General features: G+C 40.3%; 1 protein-coding gene across 9 annotated transcripts in view; it reads left to right on the top strand.

The window, feature by feature from the left end:
- The window catches only part of Rin2 (Ras and Rab interactor 2), a 221,136-nt gene that overhangs the window by 151,519 nt on the left and 50,853 nt on the right, over positions 1 to 18,764 (top strand). For 5 of the 9 annotated variants that reach the window (XM_076851471.2, XM_076851466.2, XM_076851467.2 and 2 more), the window contains one exon: positions 4,641 to 4,741. The exons of 2 other annotated variants lie outside the window; for them this stretch is intronic. In XM_076851471.2, coding sequence (XP_076707586.2) covers positions 4,686 to 4,741 — 56 coding nt within the window. In that variant the 5' untranslated portion in view covers positions 4,641 to 4,685. Of the gene's footprint in view, positions 1 to 4,640; positions 4,762 to 4,974; positions 5,143 to 18,764 lie in introns of those variants that run through there. 2 more of the 9 variants (XM_076851472.2, XM_076851474.2) reach the window with 2 other exon arrangements.

The raw sequence follows: 18,764 nt of genomic DNA, 5'->3' as shown, positions 1-18,764 counted from the left end.
AGAGCTATATCTGGAGGATACAGTTGGAAGGGGTCTAGCTGGATGGGATCGACTACCTCTTCTGGGGAAAGCTATACTGGGGATTTTTTTGGTTCAAATCAATATGGCAGCCATAGGTTGACTAAAGGGTGGAGAGGTGACCTAGTGACTTGTATTCCTGCCAAGTTGAGAATCCTCTCTACAAGGTTTGTCACAGGCCATGGATGGCCCTGGACTGGGCAGTGTTCTCTGCTTCCTAATGGGCCAAGTATGCTCTCTTGTTTAGAGCATAGCTGTAACAGTGAAGGGGACCCAACCTTAGTGTGATGGGGCTTTAATAGAAGCACCCAAACTCTCCTTCCTTGATGTCATCTTTTTAGTACCTCCATATACTTCCATTCTCATATGCATCCATTCTCTTTTTCTTATTTTCCTAATAATTTTGATTATGGTACATTTTAAGCATATAGAAAAATCACACATAATACTGCAACACCTATTGCTCAGCTCAATCAAATCTTTTCTTTATTGGTTCTTTTTAGTTATCCAATCTTATGTTGCTGTTTTGTTTTTAAGAAATAAAACCCCACAAGTGACTGAGCATAACACCTGTGAACATCTGCATCCATTTTGTCTACCTAGAGTTAACCACTAGGATTAGAATTCTAATCTCTATACATATTGGGATAGCCTTTACATCTATGTGTGTTGTCTGTAAATAATACCTAGCTCAGTTTTCCCGAGTGTTAAACTTTATATACTCAATATAATACTTGTTTTGCCTTTTTTTCCAGCTTTTTGAATTTTTACCACTCTTTATATTACTACATATAGCTCTGAATCATTAATTGTATATAATATGTATATTCTGCATCTTATCTGTTTTCCTTTGATGAACGTTTGGGTGCTTAAAATTTGTGCTTTTGCAAATAATAGTGCAGCAAATATTCTTGTAAAGTTCTCCTTGTGCCCACGTGCAAGGATTTCTCTAGATGCATACCTAGGTTTCTATATCTTCAACCCTAAAAATATTTCCAAATTGCTTTCCAAAGTGGACCTGTGAATAACATTTCTCCAACTGCATAAGGAAGATCCTCTTTCCCCATATCCTAGAATCATCAGACTTTTTATTGTTGTTGTTACTTTGATGTGTATGAAATGGGATCTCCTCATTCTTTTCTCTCCCAAAGCCCTAGTGCTTCTGGAAGCTCCACCCACAGTCCTCAGTCCAGTCACACACACACACACACAAAAGGGATGAATCAAGCATGAAGAACTTGGCTGACTTCTCTATTTTCTGACCTCTACAAATTGGGTGTACTCAGGGCTATTTGCAGGGATCCCTTCTCCTTCGATATTCTATCCTTAGATAATCTCTCCCTGTCATGGAGTTACATATAGGCCAATAACGTCTAAATGTATAAATATTACCATCCTGAATGTCCAGACTACTGAACAGATTTATCTGATAATAAGCAACTGAATTAAAATTTAACTTGCCCAAAGTCCTGCTCGATTTTCCCCACAAGCCTAATCATTCTTCATTCTTCCTCAGATCAGTCAAGGGCATTGCGATTTAATTTCTCAAATCAAAAACTTAGGTGTCATCCTTGATTCTTTCCTTTCCACCACCTCCACATTCAATCCATCAAGTCATATCAATTTCTATGGCAAATTGTTTCTGGATTTTCCCCTTCTTTCTGTTTCTACTGCTCCCCTTTCTCTTAAGACAATATTGTCTTTTGCCTGGGTCACTGCATTTGCTCCTAACTGGTCTTATTTTCTCCTCTTGCTCTTACAAACCATCTCTAGCCAGAATCCAAGATGAGCTTTTACTTCCCACCCACATGCTGGGGGTTCATCAAACCCAGGGCCTTGTGCATGCTAGGAGAGTGCTCTACCACTGAGCTACAACCCCAACCCCACAAAAACAATCTTTTTAGACCATAAAACAAAATAAAACAAAAAGTGATTTCCCCATTTACATCCCCACAATAGTTCTTATTACAGGATGCTAAAATTTATGAATACTGTGATCTGAAAGCTAGGGAAGACCTGGTACCTGTCTGCTGCTTTTTCTGCATACTTCCCCAGGCTCTGGAACTTGGTTTGGTGGACTCTTCCTTTGATCTTATCATGGTTGCCTTGTCATTCAGGATTCTACCACTTGCACAAAGACCTGTCCTGATCAACCCACACTAAGCAGCATGGCCCCTTAGCTGCTTCCTACAGCATCACCCTGAACTATCTTCATTCTGGAACTTCTCAGTGCTCATTGCTATGGTCTGTTGACTCCATTGGAATGTCATCTCCATGAAAATTGAGATCTTCTCAGCCTTACTCTTCATTTATAGTGCCTGGCATGAAGTGGGTTCCCATATAGGCTTATTAAATTAATGAATAAATGGATGGAGTAATTTTTTTTCCTATAGCCTATAAGCTCAAATGAAGTATTTCTCCTTGAGTCTGGGTGAAATATAAGCTGCTACTTAAGACAAAATAACATTTATTTTTGGCTAGAATAGTAGTTTCAAACTTTTAAATCTCAGAATCCCTTGACATGCTTAAAAATTATTGAGGACTGCCAGACATGGTGGTGCACACCTGTAATCCTAGCTACTTGGGAGGCTGAGGCAGGAGAATCTCAAGTTTGAGACCAGTCTGGGCAAACTAGTGAGGCCCTGTCTCAAAATAAAAATGGGGGAGGATGTAGCTCAGTGGTAGAACATTTGCCTAGCGTGTGTGAGGCCCTGGATTCAATTCCCAGCACTGCAAAAAAAAAAAAAAAAAAAAGTACCCCAAAGGACTTATATTCATGTAAATTATGTCTATAGATAGTTGCCATATTAGAAAGTAAAATTAAAATTGTAAATGTTTTTTAAATTTTTATGTATTTTATTTATTGTATTTGGGGAAGCCACTAGGGATTGAACTCAGGGAATTTCTACCACTTAGTCATATTCCTAATAGCCCCCCACTTTTTGTTTGTTTGTTTGTTTGAGGTAGGATCTCAGTTATCCAGGCTGACCTTGAATGTGATCCTTCTGCCTCAGCCCAACAAGTAGCTGAGAATAGAGGCATGTGCCACCACACCCAGCTAATTTTTGTTGTTGTTGTTGTTGTTTCTAGAGAAGCAGTAAAAGGCCTATTAGATGCTAACATAATCCCATATGAAAAATAACAACACTTTCAAAAAATAGTGAGAGAGTAACAAACTTGAGCAGCTCTTCTACATTTCTAGACACTTAACAGTGTCTAGAAGGTGCCAACAAAGATACTATATTGAGGAGCTGGGAATATATTCAATGATAGAGCCTTTGCCTGGCATGTACCAGGCCCTGGATCAGCCTTCAGGGTCAGATGCAGCGCTTTCACAGTAGGGCACACAGGACAACAGAAATCTTTTCCAAGAAATGGTCAGGTTCCTTCCACCTTTCTCCTTAGGTAATCAATGGCTCACCTACCACCACTAACACAATCCCAGACCCAATCAGTCCTTTTCCAATCCTTCCCTTTTCCCTGTTTTCTATCATTTAATTTTATTTCTTAAAATTTTATCTATTTTATTCACATATTTATTTTAAGAGACAGCGTTTCGCTGTTAGCCAAACTGGTCTTGAACTCCTGGATTCAAGTGATCCTTCTGCTTCAGCCTCCTGAGTAGATGGCTACAGGTGCAGGCTACCCCAAGTATCCTTTCTCTCACTTAAAAAAAAATGCAAGAGTGCACACCTGTAATTCCAGCAACTTGGGAGGCTGAGATAGGACGATCACAAGTTTGAGGCCAGCCTCAATAACTTAGCGAGATTCTCAGAAATTAGGAAGACCCTGTCTCAAAATAAACTTAAAAAGAAAGAAAGAAAGAAAATGAGTGGGGATGTAGCTCAGTGGTAAAGCACTCCTGGGTTTAATCTCCAGTAAATTCCTCTACCCCGTCACCAAAAATGCAGGACTGAGGATGTAGCTCAGTGGTAGAGTGCTTACCCAGTATTTTTGCAAGGCCCTGTGTTCAATCCCCAGTACTTTAAAGAAGGAGAGAGAGATAAATAATTTTATAATTTTAAAGTCTTAGAAAATTAATTTGTAAGTGAGTGAAAAATGATTTTGTAATTTTAACGTCTTCAAAAATCAATTTGTAAGCAACAAGTGACCTGTCTTATCTTTTTTCAGTTCTAGGGATCAAACTCAGGGTCTGGCACATGCTAGGCAAGTGCTTCTGCACTACATCCCCAGCCCTGGTGTATGTCTTTTAAATAAATTTATTTCTATAACCCAAACATCGATTATAAAAATTTTAAGGCAGAGAATTCCTTTTGACAAAAATGAGCATGGAGGACTGGTTTTAGTAGAATTTAGTTATTCCTCTCTGTATTTGTGTTGAGCAACCAAACTGGGTGTCATATACTTTTCATTATTATAACACTAAACTCTAAGTTCTTTCCCAATACTGAAACCTAAGTTCTTCCCCTTTTTAAGGGGAAGCTGTCCCCCCACTTTTTTTTTTTCCTATTTAGAGGAAATTCACAGAACCAAGATTTAAAAAAAAAAAAAAAAAAAAGGCGGTCATTTCTGTTCCTGTGGAAGTGCCAGAGCTCCCCAGGCCTGTGGACGTGCCACGCCTCTGCACTTCCTGACGTCATACTATTTTTGTCTCTCAATAGCTCATTGACACAATCGCCTCGGAGATCGGAGAACTGAAACAAGAGATGGTGCAGACAGATGTCAGCTTGGAAAATGGCCTGGAACCTGCTGAAACTCCCAGGTGACCAGAGACACCATTAGGTGATGGTGGTGAGAGAGGGACTCTGTGAAGTGTATTAGCGATGAGGGCTGAAGTTCCTCACTCCTCTGAAGTTTGGGAACTGGGAGTGCTGTGGAGGCTCCAGATGAAATTCTCTGTGGGAGGTGGGAGTGGCCTAGAGCTCCTGATCTGCTTATTTTAATCACTTTGAAGGCACTTGAACTTTATACCTTCTCAATTCCTCCTGGCACCAGAACCCGGAAACCTAAAATTGTCTGTGCCATGTCCACCTACTCAAAATGATGGAAACAATAACGCAGCTGATCCTCCGTGGGCAAAATAGAATTCAGTGTAGCTGTGTCAGTCTCCAGAAGGTTTAAAGGGGAGCAACTAAAGAGGATGGACTCATTTTGCATTCTCAGGTCAGAAAAAAAAAAAATCAATAAAACTGGTAGTTACTGTAGTCATTAACCTGAAAAATGATCTGGTGTTTTGGAAACTGGATGCGCTTGTAAATGGTTAAGGAAGGGGAGGCAATGTGCTCTGCTGATTCACATATCCCACATTCTCTGAAAAAGTAACAGGAGACTGGTTTCTAAGTGGAGAATGGGGGTGCAGGGGCCAGAGTCAGGCTGGGAAGTTGGAGATAGCCTCTTACAGTTCTTTGATGTTGTAATTCTTTGCTAATAAAGACAACAGAATATATCATCACAAAAAAGACAAGGAAACGTGGTGCCTTGGAAGACAGAACCCAGAAAGTGGGGTTGAAGCTGCTTGGAGCAGTATGAAGCTGAGATTTATGGTGCAGGTTTTGCTTGCAAATCATGGGACAGGCAGGTGAGCCAGGTGTTTCTGGTTGTCCAGGCAAGTTTCAAACCAGCTTGACTTGTTCCCTGCTGTAGACTGAGGGGAGGGAGGACCATCCCAGGGAGGTACTTGGAAGCTGGAAGGTGGTGTTTTGATGCTGTGCCTTAGCTGTGGAAGTTCTGTGTGCCTTCTATTTCCCTGCTTTTCTACAGAATGACTGGGGTAGACCAGATGTTCCTCACACTTCTGCCGCTACAGGCATCCTGATATTTCTTGACCTTGGTGTAAAGGGTTTTGCTTAGTTAACTTATTTTCATCATATACTAGACAAATGTACAATGATTTTCAGGTAGAGGATTCCATCTCATATTCGGAGTAGTTCAGATGCTGTGGAACGTTGGCCAGGGATTCCTCTTTACCCTTTGCATTGTTGACCTAAAATTAAATTGGGAATTCAGTCTGAGCAACAGTGTGAAGAGAGTTTTCATAGCACTGATTTCTTCTATATCCAGGAAATACAGTGCTATGAGATAGACCCCAAATTATTCAGGGGACAACACCCAGACATAGACCAGCAGGAGCCTGTGTAAATGCTGAAGGATAAAGCTTGTGGGAAGAATAAATATGTTAGGGATCCTCAAGATCTTGTTCTCTGACTTTAGGAGGTATTAGGGTGGGAAGCTGGACAGTTGTTTAATCTGTAACATCTATTTGTTTGTTTGTTTTGTGCTGGGGATTAAGCCCAGGGCCTAGGGCATGTGCTCACCCACCACTGACCTATACCCCCAAGCCCTAACCTTTCTTTTCATTTGTTCCATTCCAAATTTAAGAATGATTATAAGTATGCCACAATAACTTTTTTTTCAGACAAATGTCACTTGTCCTTGGGTGATTCATTGGTTAACACTGAATTTGTTAATTTTTACAGACACTTTATTTGGCTTTTTAAAAGTTGTTTAATGGGGGGGAAAAGAAAAAGCTAGATAGATTGTCTTTACCTAACATCACATATTCTGTTTGATACGTGCCAGGTACAGTCTGTAGTAGCTTACAGTTACCATCTATTGCATCTACCTAACAAAACTCTAGGAGGCAGAGGTCCACTGTGACCCTCATTTTACTGTTGTAGGAACTGCATGATGTGGCTAAAAAAATATGGACTACTGGGGCTATGGATTCTATACTGGAGTCTTTTACTGATTTTTTAGAAGTGGTGACTTTGTTTATAATCTCTCCATTTTGCTCAATGGAAATATCAGGAGACCCAGCCGATGGGGAGGTAGAATAAAGAACACTCTGAGCCATCTCAAAAATTAAGGCAAAATATAGTTGTGGCCAGGAGGAAAACCACAATTCAATCTGCACAAAGCAGTCAGTCCAACAAGGAGAGGAGAGAAAAGGAAAGTAGATCTGTCAGCAGGGGAGTTGCCTTAATCAAAACCTGTATAGAAAAAAGTATCCAACAGCCCCCACGGGACCATGGCTCTGTGCATCTGATGGATCCACAGAGAAATCACAGTGAGCTTCCTCTATGAATATGAGCTGTGGTGGGCCCTCATCTCCTCCAGCCACAGCCACCACGAAATGTCTCTACTTCCTTAGTTGTTTAAACACCAGATTAAGTGACCACCTAGTGTTCTTGGTGATAAACCACAACCAGGCATCCTTTGCCTATGATGGCATTTGATTATTCAAGCATCCACCCTTGAGCACTCCTTTCCTTCTACCCTTACCTGGCTTTATTTAATATAATTTTTTCATTGAATCTGTATAGATAGAACAGGTATAGTCAACCTTCTGAATCCACCAGTTTACAAATACGGATTTAACCAATCACCCCTCAAAAATAGTTTTCAAAATATTGCATCTGTACTGAATATGTACAGATGATTTCTTGTCATTATTCCCTGAACAATGTAGTGTAACAACTATTTATGTAGCATTGGCATTGTATTAGGTATTATAAGCAATCTAGATATGGTTTAAAGCATACAGGAGGATTTGTGTAGGTTATATGTAAATATTATACCATCTTATTTCCATAAGGGACTTGAGCATTGGCAGATTTGGGTATGTGTGGCGGGGTGTCCTAGAAACAAACTCCCTTGGATACTGAGGTACCCTTGTACCTACTTGCTTAATTGTGCAGTTTCTGCCTCCCTCCACTGAGAACTAAGCCCCTTGATGGGGTGGGGAGTTGGTTTGTCATTCATTGCTGGGATTTCAGTGCTTAGAATGGTGCCTGGAATAAAGCATATGCACAATAACTATTTGTTGACTGGATGGAAGAAATGTGACAAAATTTTTTGGAGATTCTAAAGTATCACAATATCAGAGGCCTCTGTGGAAAGAAGCTGCTCCCCTCATGCCAGTGCATAAAAATGGACAAAGTTGAAAATGTGTGCTAGGCCTTAGGCTCCCTCCCCAGCAAAGAACAAGGATACGTCCCTTCTCCCTGACCTCCAGCTGTGCTTCTTCCATCATTTCTGCTTTATGAGCTGTTTTAATTCTTTCTGGTAGGGTAATAGCTGAGTAAATCTGTCTCCTCCCTCTGCTAATGTTTTACCAAAAAGAAGCTGGCAAACCAGAGAAAGATGAAGGGGCTTCTTATTCCTCATGATATGCTCTTTCTAAATGATTTTTCCTATTTTTTTTCTTCTCGTTGTCCCATCCCTCTAAAGACAGAGACCATGGGACCATAAAACCTTTTTACCCTCCGCACCTCCATGCTCCTTTGGGGAGGGTGTCTCTGCTGGGGTAGGTCCACCAGGCCTGAGGTAGGTCAGGGCTCCACTTTCACCATCCCGGGACCCATTACCTCCTGGCTGACACAAGTCTTTAGAGATTCCTTTGTCCTAGGCAAAGTAGAAAAATAAATGAAAAACAAACAAACAAAATCAGCCTCACAGCCCCAAGAAGTATTTTCTGCGTTCAGGCTGAGTTTTCAGGATCCCTGAGAGTCCTGCCAGGACAATGTCATTAAAGCCTGTGGACTCCTCCTGCTTTCTTTTACCCCCATTATTATTATTATTATTATTATTATTATTATTCCTCCCCCTCCCCCTCCCCTCCCCCTCCTCCTCCCCCCCCCTCCTCCTCCTCCTCCTCCTCCTCCCAGGGATTGAACACAAGGACACTTAACCTGAGCCATATCCCCAGCCCTTTGATTATTTATTTATTTAGGAACAGTGTCTCACTAGATTGCTTACAGCCTCCTAAGTTACTGAGGCTAGCTTTCAGCCTTGTGATCCTCCTGCCTCAGCCTCCTGAGCCCTGGGATTACAGGCATTCACCACCACACCTGGCTATCTCCATCATTTTTATTACCTCCTCTCTGGTACCCTCTAGCCCAGGTGGATCATTGGGTGATGCCCAAGGTCTTAATAAGCCCTCTACTCCCACCCACATCAACACATCCCACCCCAGAAGCAGACACATGGAATTCCAAGATTTCTTGGCCAGCTCTATCCAGTGCTGTTACAGTATAGCAGTTAGCCACCATCCTTAGCTTCTTCTGGGAAGTCTGATTTCCCAGCAGCCACATAACAATGATATGGAAACCAGGTACAATGGGGAGAGTCTTCCCATGACCTAAAATTAGAACACAAGATTAGAAGAGAAAAAATGATGCTACAATCTAGAGAGTTCCACTTGCATAAGTCTCTAGTGGGACAGTTATGGCCATATTGGTTTCTCTGTGTACTTCTGAAGGAAACCCATCCCTCATTGATAGCTGCATTTTAAAAATCTTCCCATTGACAAAACATAATTCAGCAAGCATGCACAATCAAGTATATAGCTACATTTGAATTCTTACAAAGTAAATAGACTATAAAACCCATACACCCAGATCAGAAAATGGGACATTCCCAGCATCACCCAAAGCTCTTTGTGGTCTCTGTATACCCAAGGGTAAGCACTATTCTTACTTCTTTTGCTATAGACTAGTTCTACATGGTTTTATTTTGAGGTTGTTGTTTTTGTTGTTGTTGTTTGGTTGGCTTTGTTTTTGTTTTGGTGCTGGGGAGTAAACCTAGGACCTCATGCATACAAATGTGCTCTCTACCTGTACACTATACCCCCAGTGCCAGTTTTATGTAACTGGAATCATACCACATGTGCTTTTAAAACTCTGACTTCTTTCACTGAACTTTTTTGTATAGTATTCCATTTTATGAATAAATTACAATTTGTTAATCTATTCTGTCGATAGATATTTGAATTTATTTTAGTTTGGGCTATATTATTTACTTCTGCTGTAAACATTCATGTACATGTCCTTTGGTAGACACAGTAATATAAGAGTGAGATTATTGGATTATATATTCAATATTCAACTTTAGTAGATAGGACCCCACAGTTTTCCAGAGCGATGATATCAGTTTACACTTCCACCTAGGAGAGCTTGGGATGCTCTATTCTCACCTGTGCTTGGTATTGGCAACTTTGTCACTTTAGCCATGTGGATGGTTGGGTTAACTTAGAGTTTCTGAAACCATTATGGATGAAAACAGGTAGGAATAACTGTATGTTCTGACTCAAGTACTTATCTCAGTATTATCGGAATCAGTGACGGGAATTCTTTAGGTTTCACAGACCATCTTTAAATTCAAGGCTAAAGTCATGGGAAATTCTGAGCTCACCTCCAGTTCACTGAAAAATATTTAAGGAAATTATGAAGTTACAGAAAGGATTATTTGGGGGAAGGAGATGAAAAAGTAAAATAACCCAGAAATTATGAGAAAATATAAATGTAAGTACCTTTTATTATTTCGCATTTGGATTTTAACATTTTTACAGCAGAAAAAAAAAGCTATCAGTGAAATTCCCCCCATTTTTTATTGTCTATTGCTTTACTTTGTCTGGTACTTATATATATAAATATTCATCATCTCTGAATTGATTTGGCCAAGGCCATTAACTGCATCCTAACTAATAAATGTATGTGCCAAAATATAATACAACCACTTAGAATACTTCTGCATCCAGTACAATTTTCCATATTTAAAAAAAAAAGGTAAGTCCTCAACTTCATTACTTCAAACACAGAACTTAAAGTCATCTTATTTTATTCCTTTTTCTACCTTTTTTTCTTCAAATGGTAGACTATAATTTATTGATTTTATTTCTTTTTGCTCTTTTTAAGATGTTGGAGAATAAATTTATAAGGCCATTTGGAATTAAGGTCAAGTCACTGAATGCAAAGTCCCTTTGCATTTTGACCTCTTATGCAGTATTTGTGTCATGTATAGTGTTTGCCAGCAAAACAAATATTTTCCTCTCCTTCCATATCTGGAAACCTGCCCACACCACAGTTCATCATTGTTCCAGGCTTGGGGCCCATGCTCAGGTCTCCCAGCATCTGTAAGCAGCCTCTCTCCTCGAATCAGTCACACCTGTAAAAGAAAGATTAGTTTTGGAGCTGGGAATGTAGCTTAGTATGTGCAAGGGCCTGGGTTGAATTCCCAGGACTATAGAAGGAAGGTAGGAAGGAAAGAAGGAAGGGAAGGAGGGAGGGAAGGAAGGAAGGAAAGATTGGTTTTCTTCCTTTGTGGGTTCTATTCAGTTCAGTGGAATATGGGAGACTCACAGGAACCATTTGCTACTGCATATTAGATTTATCTTGCAAATTCTCAGGTCCCTTGAAAAAAGTGTTTGGTTTCCATTCAGTTTATGGTTGCTTCTTACACATGGTCTATTTTGAAGAACTGAACATGCACATTTCCACTCATTCTTGGGTGCTTGTCATTGCCTGCCTGTGCACATTCTTTCTCAAGATAGCAAAAACAGAATAGAGAGACTCCTTGACTTGGGTCAAAATTGCATTCTCAGTTGCAGATCCATTGTGTGAAATACCCAAGTAATACCACAGATGTGGCCACTCTTTCCCTTAGTGGAGGTGGGGTCCGTGGGATGCCTGGTGGAACATGGCTTTGTTCATAGAGCAGGTCATGTAGCAATCATAGTTCCATGGTAAGATATTCTTCTCTCATGCTCATTAAGGATATTCTGCTATGACTAGTCTGCTCAGGTTTCCCTGGATTATTCCCAAAGATGCTTTCTTATTTGAAACCACCAGGAACATTTTGAGTATGGTTTCAAGGAATTCTGTAAACATTGACCAACTCTTTGATCATACTATTAGCAGTGTGGCAAGAATTAAGTTGAACTTAAGGGAAATATTTAGGGTGCTATATCTATGTAGTGGAGCCTGAAGATTTTACACAACCTGAGAGAAGAAAGAATTGTAAACAAGTGAGTCTTATATAAAGAAACGAGGATATAAAAGATGAATTCAGGAGTATACCAGATGTCCAGGGGGAAGTAGATAATTCCTGGTCAGAGACTTGACATCACCCTTAAAGAATGAGTTAGGTAGGTGTCAGAACATCTTTTGAGTCACATGCTCCAAAGAGCTATTTAATGTGTCTCAATTTGGTGATATCTGTAATATTTGAGAAAGTTTTAAAAGGCGCATTTAAGATTTCTTTTTTTATTATTACTAAAAGTTGAATACGTAGGTCATAGAAAAAGCACATAACAGAAAGTAATAATACAAATGACCTGAATTCACCCACTAAGAGAGAACCACTTCTGCTAGTTCATTGGGTGAGCTGTTTTATTTCTTTGGGGTATACCCTTCTGATGTTTTTGCTTTGCATAACTAGATATTGAAATGGTAGTTCATTCATGAGTTTTCACCAACTGACAAGGTCGTTTTTGATCATTTGGGAAGTGCACTGGTCCTAAAAAACTATCTCTATCTCTATCTCTCTCTCTCTCTCTCTCTCTCTCTCTCTCTTCTTTTCTTTTCTTTTCCTTTCTTTTTCTTTCATTGTGGTGATGAACTCAGGGAGATCCACCCCTGAGCTACATCCCCAGCCCTTTCTATCTATTTATTCATTTATTTTTGAGGCAGGGTCTTGCTAATTTAGCCAGGCTACCCTCAAACTTGTGATCCTCCTGCCTCAGCCTCCAGAGGACCTGGAGGCCTATGCCTCCTTGCCCATCTGAAATTGATTCTATTTTCTTTGAATGGTAGCACCATGCAAGTTAGTGGCTGGTTTCCTCTATCAACAGTAAACTTCAGACCTATAATTTTAACAGCGCCACATGCTAGGATTATATTAAGACTTTTTTTTTTTTTTTTTTCCAGTGATAGGGATTGAACCCAGAGTGCCTTTTACATGCTGGGCGAGTTCTCTACCACTTAGCCACATCCCCAGTCCTATTTTACACTCTGCAAGCTTTGTCTCCCTCCTTTATTGGCTCTGCCACAAATATCTGCCTAGTTAAAATTCAGTGGGTGAATTAGTGGAGCTAGGAAACAACACCAGCGTAGCCAAAGGCACTTAAATACTGGAAACTGCAAATCCAGGGAATGCTTGCCTTTCTGTGAAACAGCGTGCATGCCACTGCTCCGGGCTCGAGGGCAGCGGGCCGGGACTGGAGCCTGCCTGGCTCCTTCCCTTGCCTGTTTTCAGCTCCAAGGACAACCAGGACAACAGGTTCTTTGTTTCTATTTCTTACTTTTACAGGAACGAATGAATGCCTCTGCCAGCGTTGACTCCATATCTGCCCTTTTCATCTCTAGCGGGAGAATCAACAAGAGGAAGTTCCTAAGCAAAGTCACCACCCAATCTTTCTCCTCTCATGAAAATTGCATCCATGCCCCCTCCCCTGGGCAGCCATGCCATGCAGTTTTATTTCTAGTTTCTATGTTCTTTTTGTCCTGTTTTCCACAGGAGATAGAACTTAAAAATCACCAAAAGCCCTCAAAGTCTTTCACAAAAATCTTCCTGCAACATGCTTCTAGAAATTTTTTTCAGGAAGTTGTTGTTTCCTCCCTCAAAAAGCAACAGCTCTTACTTAGCCCTGCAGGAATCCCAAAACATGTTACTGATTCTTTTTCCTCTTACATTTTAAGGGGACAAAAAAAGAAAGAAAAAAAGGCCTTAAAGAATCAAAGTATCAACCTGTATGTTTCAGAAAACTTCAAAAGATTGGGGCTGGGGATATAGCTCAGTGGTAGAATGCTTACCTACTGTGTCTCTCAGCACCGAAAACAACTAAGTAAATAAATAGGAATACAGGAATTGGATCCAGTTCTATTTTTTTTTTTTTTTTTTTTTAAGGAGGGGGTGATTACTGGGGATTGGACTCAGGGGCACTTAACCACTGAGCCACATCCCCAGTTCTATTTTGTATTTTATTTAGAGACAAGATCTCAGTGAGTTGCTGAGGCTGGCTTTTGAACTTGAGACCCTCCTGTCTCAGCCTCCCTAGCCACTGGGATTATAGGCAAGTGCCATAGTATCTTGCTAGTTGTATCTATTTTTGTTTGACTTCAAATAAGGAGTTAAATTTGATGACCCCTGATATTCCTCCAAACTCAGCTGAGTATGCAGTGATCTTTACTAGAATATCCTCTCCCCCAGTCCTTTGCCCAGCACCTTTCCCATCTTGGATGGCAGGTAAAAGGTTTTCTCAGCTCACTGGTCAATTTCTCTGCTATAAATGGATAGCATTTGTCAGTGTCCCATGATAATCCAGAATGAACTTGGGCCTCCTTTCTTCTTCAGATGTTAATATTACAGAGTGGCAGTTTAATCCAACTTCAAATTTTAAAGAATTACTTTCACATCTGAAAGTGTTAAGCAATTATTGAATATCAACTACCAGGTATTTTTTTATATGGAAGCTTTTCTTTGAGTCTTTTGTTGGTTCTGAGTATGTGTTTAACAGCAATTGGAATTGTTCTTCTGCCGGAAATTTTAGTATTGGTTGTTCTTTCTACCTAAGTGGCCCCTTCTATTAACATTTGTTCAGAAGCAATTGATTCCCAGACCCACCACATCTCCTCTCTTGGCCCTTCTAAGCCCTGGGCTCATCTCCCACCAACCTCGATGTCTTGGCCACTGCTAAGTATTTTGATTGATAAAAGGTCAAAGATCTACTGCTGCAAGAGTAAAACCACACAACACTCCAAAATCTCTCTGGTCCTTAATTCTTTTTTCCTTTCAGTACTAGGGATAGAACCCATAGGCTCACTCGTGCTAGGCAAGTGCTCTACCAGTGAGCTACAAACACAGTCCTTGGTCTTTAACTCTTAAGACAACCCCTGTATTGGCTTTTGGTAGCAAGAGGCCTGGGTCCTCTAGCTGTGTCACCTCCCAGGTTGTTCCTTTCTTGCCAATGTAGCTGTTTGAGACAACGCCATGTGAAAAGGCTTTTGTGAGTCAAATGAAGCTGACGGCTCTACCTGGGCAGAATGAGGACAGGAGGTCCCAGAGAGGCAAGATATCCATGAAGCCCCTAAATGGATAGCATTTGTCAGGGTCCCACGATAATCCAGAATGAACTTGGGCCTCCTTTCTTCTTCAGATGCTTGGATCATCCAGGGCCTTATACATGTTAGGCAAGCATTCAGCCCCTGAACTACATCTGCCCCTGACACCATTCCTTTCTTTTTTTCTGTTTGAAAATTGAGGATGGTGACAACCAGAGCCCAAGGTTGAAACTAGCTAGATCCTAATGGTTTACAAGGAACTGCTGAGAGACATACTCTAAAATTCTGTTACAGCTCTCATAATCTAATCATTTTACCTCTGAATATTCCTGCATGAACTGGAGCTTACGTGGGAGTGACACTTCATATCCAAATCATAACAGATATAATTTTATTAAAAAATTATCAACCCTTACCAAAAAAAAAAAAAAAAGCCACCTTGATGTTAATTCATTCACATGTGCGAGAGATGGATAGTTTAGATTTCAAGCAAATGAGAACTTGTTGAGAATAGAATGCTAAAGACCCCCTAGCTATGTGTACAGGGGTCTCACTGTTGGTTTCTCTGGATATCATAAAGTGCACTTGCCTTACCCAAAGGACATTTTTCCTGCTGATACTATCTTCTAGTTTCTCCTGTGCTAAGCAAGCTGCTGTCTGTAGAATCCTAAATCTCTTTCCAGTGTTAGAATAAGGCATTCTGTATTGGGGATTTTTTTTTTTCCAGTGCTGAGATTACACCCAGGGCCTCATGTACACTAGTGCACACTAGGCATAGCTGGTGACCTAAAATGAAAGCACTTCATTAATGTCCTATATTGGTGGTCACAGAATTAGAATTCTAGGTTAAAACTGATCACTGGCTTTAACTCCCAGAGCCCACCCTTTACCAGCTGACCTGAGGCTAAACAGGGAGCCCATGGGAGAAATTCATGAGCAACAAGGAAGGAGGTGATAAAACTTTGGATTTGTTATTCTGGAAGGATTGGAGCTGCCTCCTCTTCTTGCCCCAGGCTCTGAGATGGCCAAAGGCCAGAGGACTCTTAGTAGCTGTGGTGACTCTTGTCACCCATTTCCTGATAAACACACAGACAAGGATGCCTTGTCTCCTGAGAATAGAACTGAGCAGTCTATTTGTTAGGGCCTGGCAAAAGTAAAGTCTGAATCAGAGGCGGTGAACCTTACAATCTGGAGCTCAATCCTACTCAAGCTCCTGGTCATCCTGAAAGCAGGTATTTTACCAGTGTCTGCCCTGAGCTTAGCCCGAATATGACCTGGGGGTGAGGCCAGGCTAGTAAGAGATCCATATGATGCAGAATAAAGAGGGTAAAATGCCTCACAGGTGTACAGACAGTAGATAAGGGAATTCAAGGCCACGGGATTACTTGCAGTTGAAGGACCAAGGGGAGACCGACCACTAGGACTTGAGTGCCATTTTGACAGGTAGGCAAGAGTCAGGTACGTCAACGGACATTCAAGAACTGCTTAGGGCTGGGGGAGCAGTCCATTGGTAAAGCATATGCTTAGCGTGTGCAAGACCCTGCGTTCTATCCCCAGCACCTAATTAATTAATTAATTATAATTAAATTAAACAAAAGCAGTTTAAACTCAGCAGAGAGAGGACAGAACATGGCAAAGAGAGGCTTTTACAAAATGAACTTCCCCCTGGAATCCAGTTTTCCTCTTATTTGTATGCCATTTTTACCATTAATTTATAGTAGCTTTCTTTAAACTGATCTATGTTTTTCATGCATTAATATTCATTTGAAAGGTAAATTTAATATCTTTGCCATAGTTGGGAAATATATATATATATATAACTATCATCAAAGGACAGGATTACAATAATTAAAGGCCTTATTTGGCCTTATTTTTTATTCTAGAATCAAGCAACATATCATCCCATAAAATAAAAGTTCCAATGAGTTAGTTCAATGGACTGAAAGATTTGAAGAATGCAGAAACAAGAGCAAAAAAAAAAAAAAATGGACTGATTTTTCAAAACTAGTTTCCTTGTAAGGCAGGGACAGAAAGACAGAACAGTAGAAAAGTAACTGATTGATTAACATCTGGTTACTTTGTGTAAAGATGAAGGCAGAGGAAACTTCATTCTCATGCCAATTGAAACTGTCCGGTTTGGCTATTATATTCCTTCTCTTGGAAGGACAGATAATTTGGTTTTGGTTTGACTTTTAGCATGAATGACCCCATTTTGATTTTTAGTCTGTCCACTGGCACCTGAAGCAGGAACTTAGACCATAATAATGTACCCCTCTAGTTTTTACTTAATGGTCCTATACCCTAAGTCTGAGGGCAGAGCCACCCAGAGCATGCACATCTGTCAAGACCTTGTACCGATCTTAACTGACAATAAGAATTCAGTGGTTGGCTTTGTATCTCACTCCCTTGAACTTTATTTTTGCTATTCAATAGCTGATCTATGAGTCTTTTATCTGAAAAGTTGTTGACTGTATTTCCTGGGCAAGATTTTTTCTCCCACTGAAATAATCTTATACCAATTTTTTAAATGTATATTGCCAAATTGTCTCTCATTTATTTGAAAAGACTGGACTCTAAAGTCAAAACATACACTTCAGATGTGTTTTGGGGGATGGAACTTGGGAAGGGAGTGATGTATTAAGACAGACATGGGGGCCATCTTAATACACTTTTATCTATACCTGGTCCTTAGGTCACTTGGAGCTACACTGGTACATACTGCTGTGTTTCTAGAATAGGACAAAAAGGAGTATCCATTATTTGGAATCTGCTGCACATGATTTCTCTTGAGATGAATCTGATCTATCAATTTTAATGAAACTTAAGTCCAAAGTCAATATGGCTATCCCACTCAGAATGAGCTTTCTGTGGCCACTTAGCCTTCTACCTCTGCAGGCCACCAACATCTGGCCCTGAAAATAAAGGGAATCCAGCCAATGGAGAAGCCATTCATTCCACACACAAATTAGCCTTACATCAGGTATGACCCAAGAGTAGCTGGTGTTGGGGATCCCTGTCCTCCATAAGGTCTGGATTTGGTTGCAATAGAGACAGATATAGGAGGTTTTCCCATCCGTATTTATTTTCTGTCCCTATAGACACCTGACATCTATGGGGCAATTATGGTTTGTAGAGTGCTTTTATATGTGCCTCGCATTGAATCTGTATCCAAGATTCATCTTCCCATGATGGCAGTCCTGCATACATGGACATGATGCTAATGATTGAATAAATGAATTTTTGCTCATAAAAACCCAGTGACATTGTAGATATCATTGCTTTTTCTCCAGTTTGTTACTTCGAGACATTTCGATCATTATAGAAAAATGGGAAGAATAATACTGCTAGATATGAGGGCGATCTGGCTATCACATCTGTCACCCATTGATTGCCAGGGTTGATTCAGTTGATCTGGCTGGCTAGGTAGGTGTTCCCTTCCTCCCTCTCCACTCCATGTGCATCCCTCCAGAAGCTGTGCACTCAGTCAAAGAGGATGACCTTCATTCATAAGAGTAGCTACACTCCCCTGCTAGAACTTCCAAACAAACTCACAGGAATACTACTGCTTACCAAAATTCACCAATTGCTGAAACTTTGTACACTTGCTTTATCTCTGTGTTTTTTCCTTCATTTTCTTTTTATTATTTGGAGGGTGATGGGAGTGTCACCCTGTGACACTTTCAAACATTTTCACGCTTTGCATATAAATTCACTGGTGTATATATCCTAAGAACTTTTAATCATAAGAAAATTATCACATTCAGAAAATTAAACATTGACACAATATTATCTAATATATACAAATATTTCATTAGCCTTTGTAGCACTTTTAAAAAATTATGGTGTCTGTGGCTCAGTGGTACAGCACTCACCAAGCACATGCGAGGACCTGGGTTCGATCCTCAGCACCACATAAAAATAAACAAACAAAATAAAGGCTTTAAAAAA

The sequence above is a fragment of the Callospermophilus lateralis genome, chromosome 3 (assembly GCF_048772815.1).
Source record: "Callospermophilus lateralis isolate mCalLat2 chromosome 3, mCalLat2.hap1, whole genome shotgun sequence".
In the NCBI taxonomy this organism is placed as follows: Eukaryota; Metazoa; Chordata; class Mammalia; order Rodentia; family Sciuridae; genus Callospermophilus; species Callospermophilus lateralis.
This window is presented reverse-complemented; position numbering and strand designations above follow the sequence as displayed.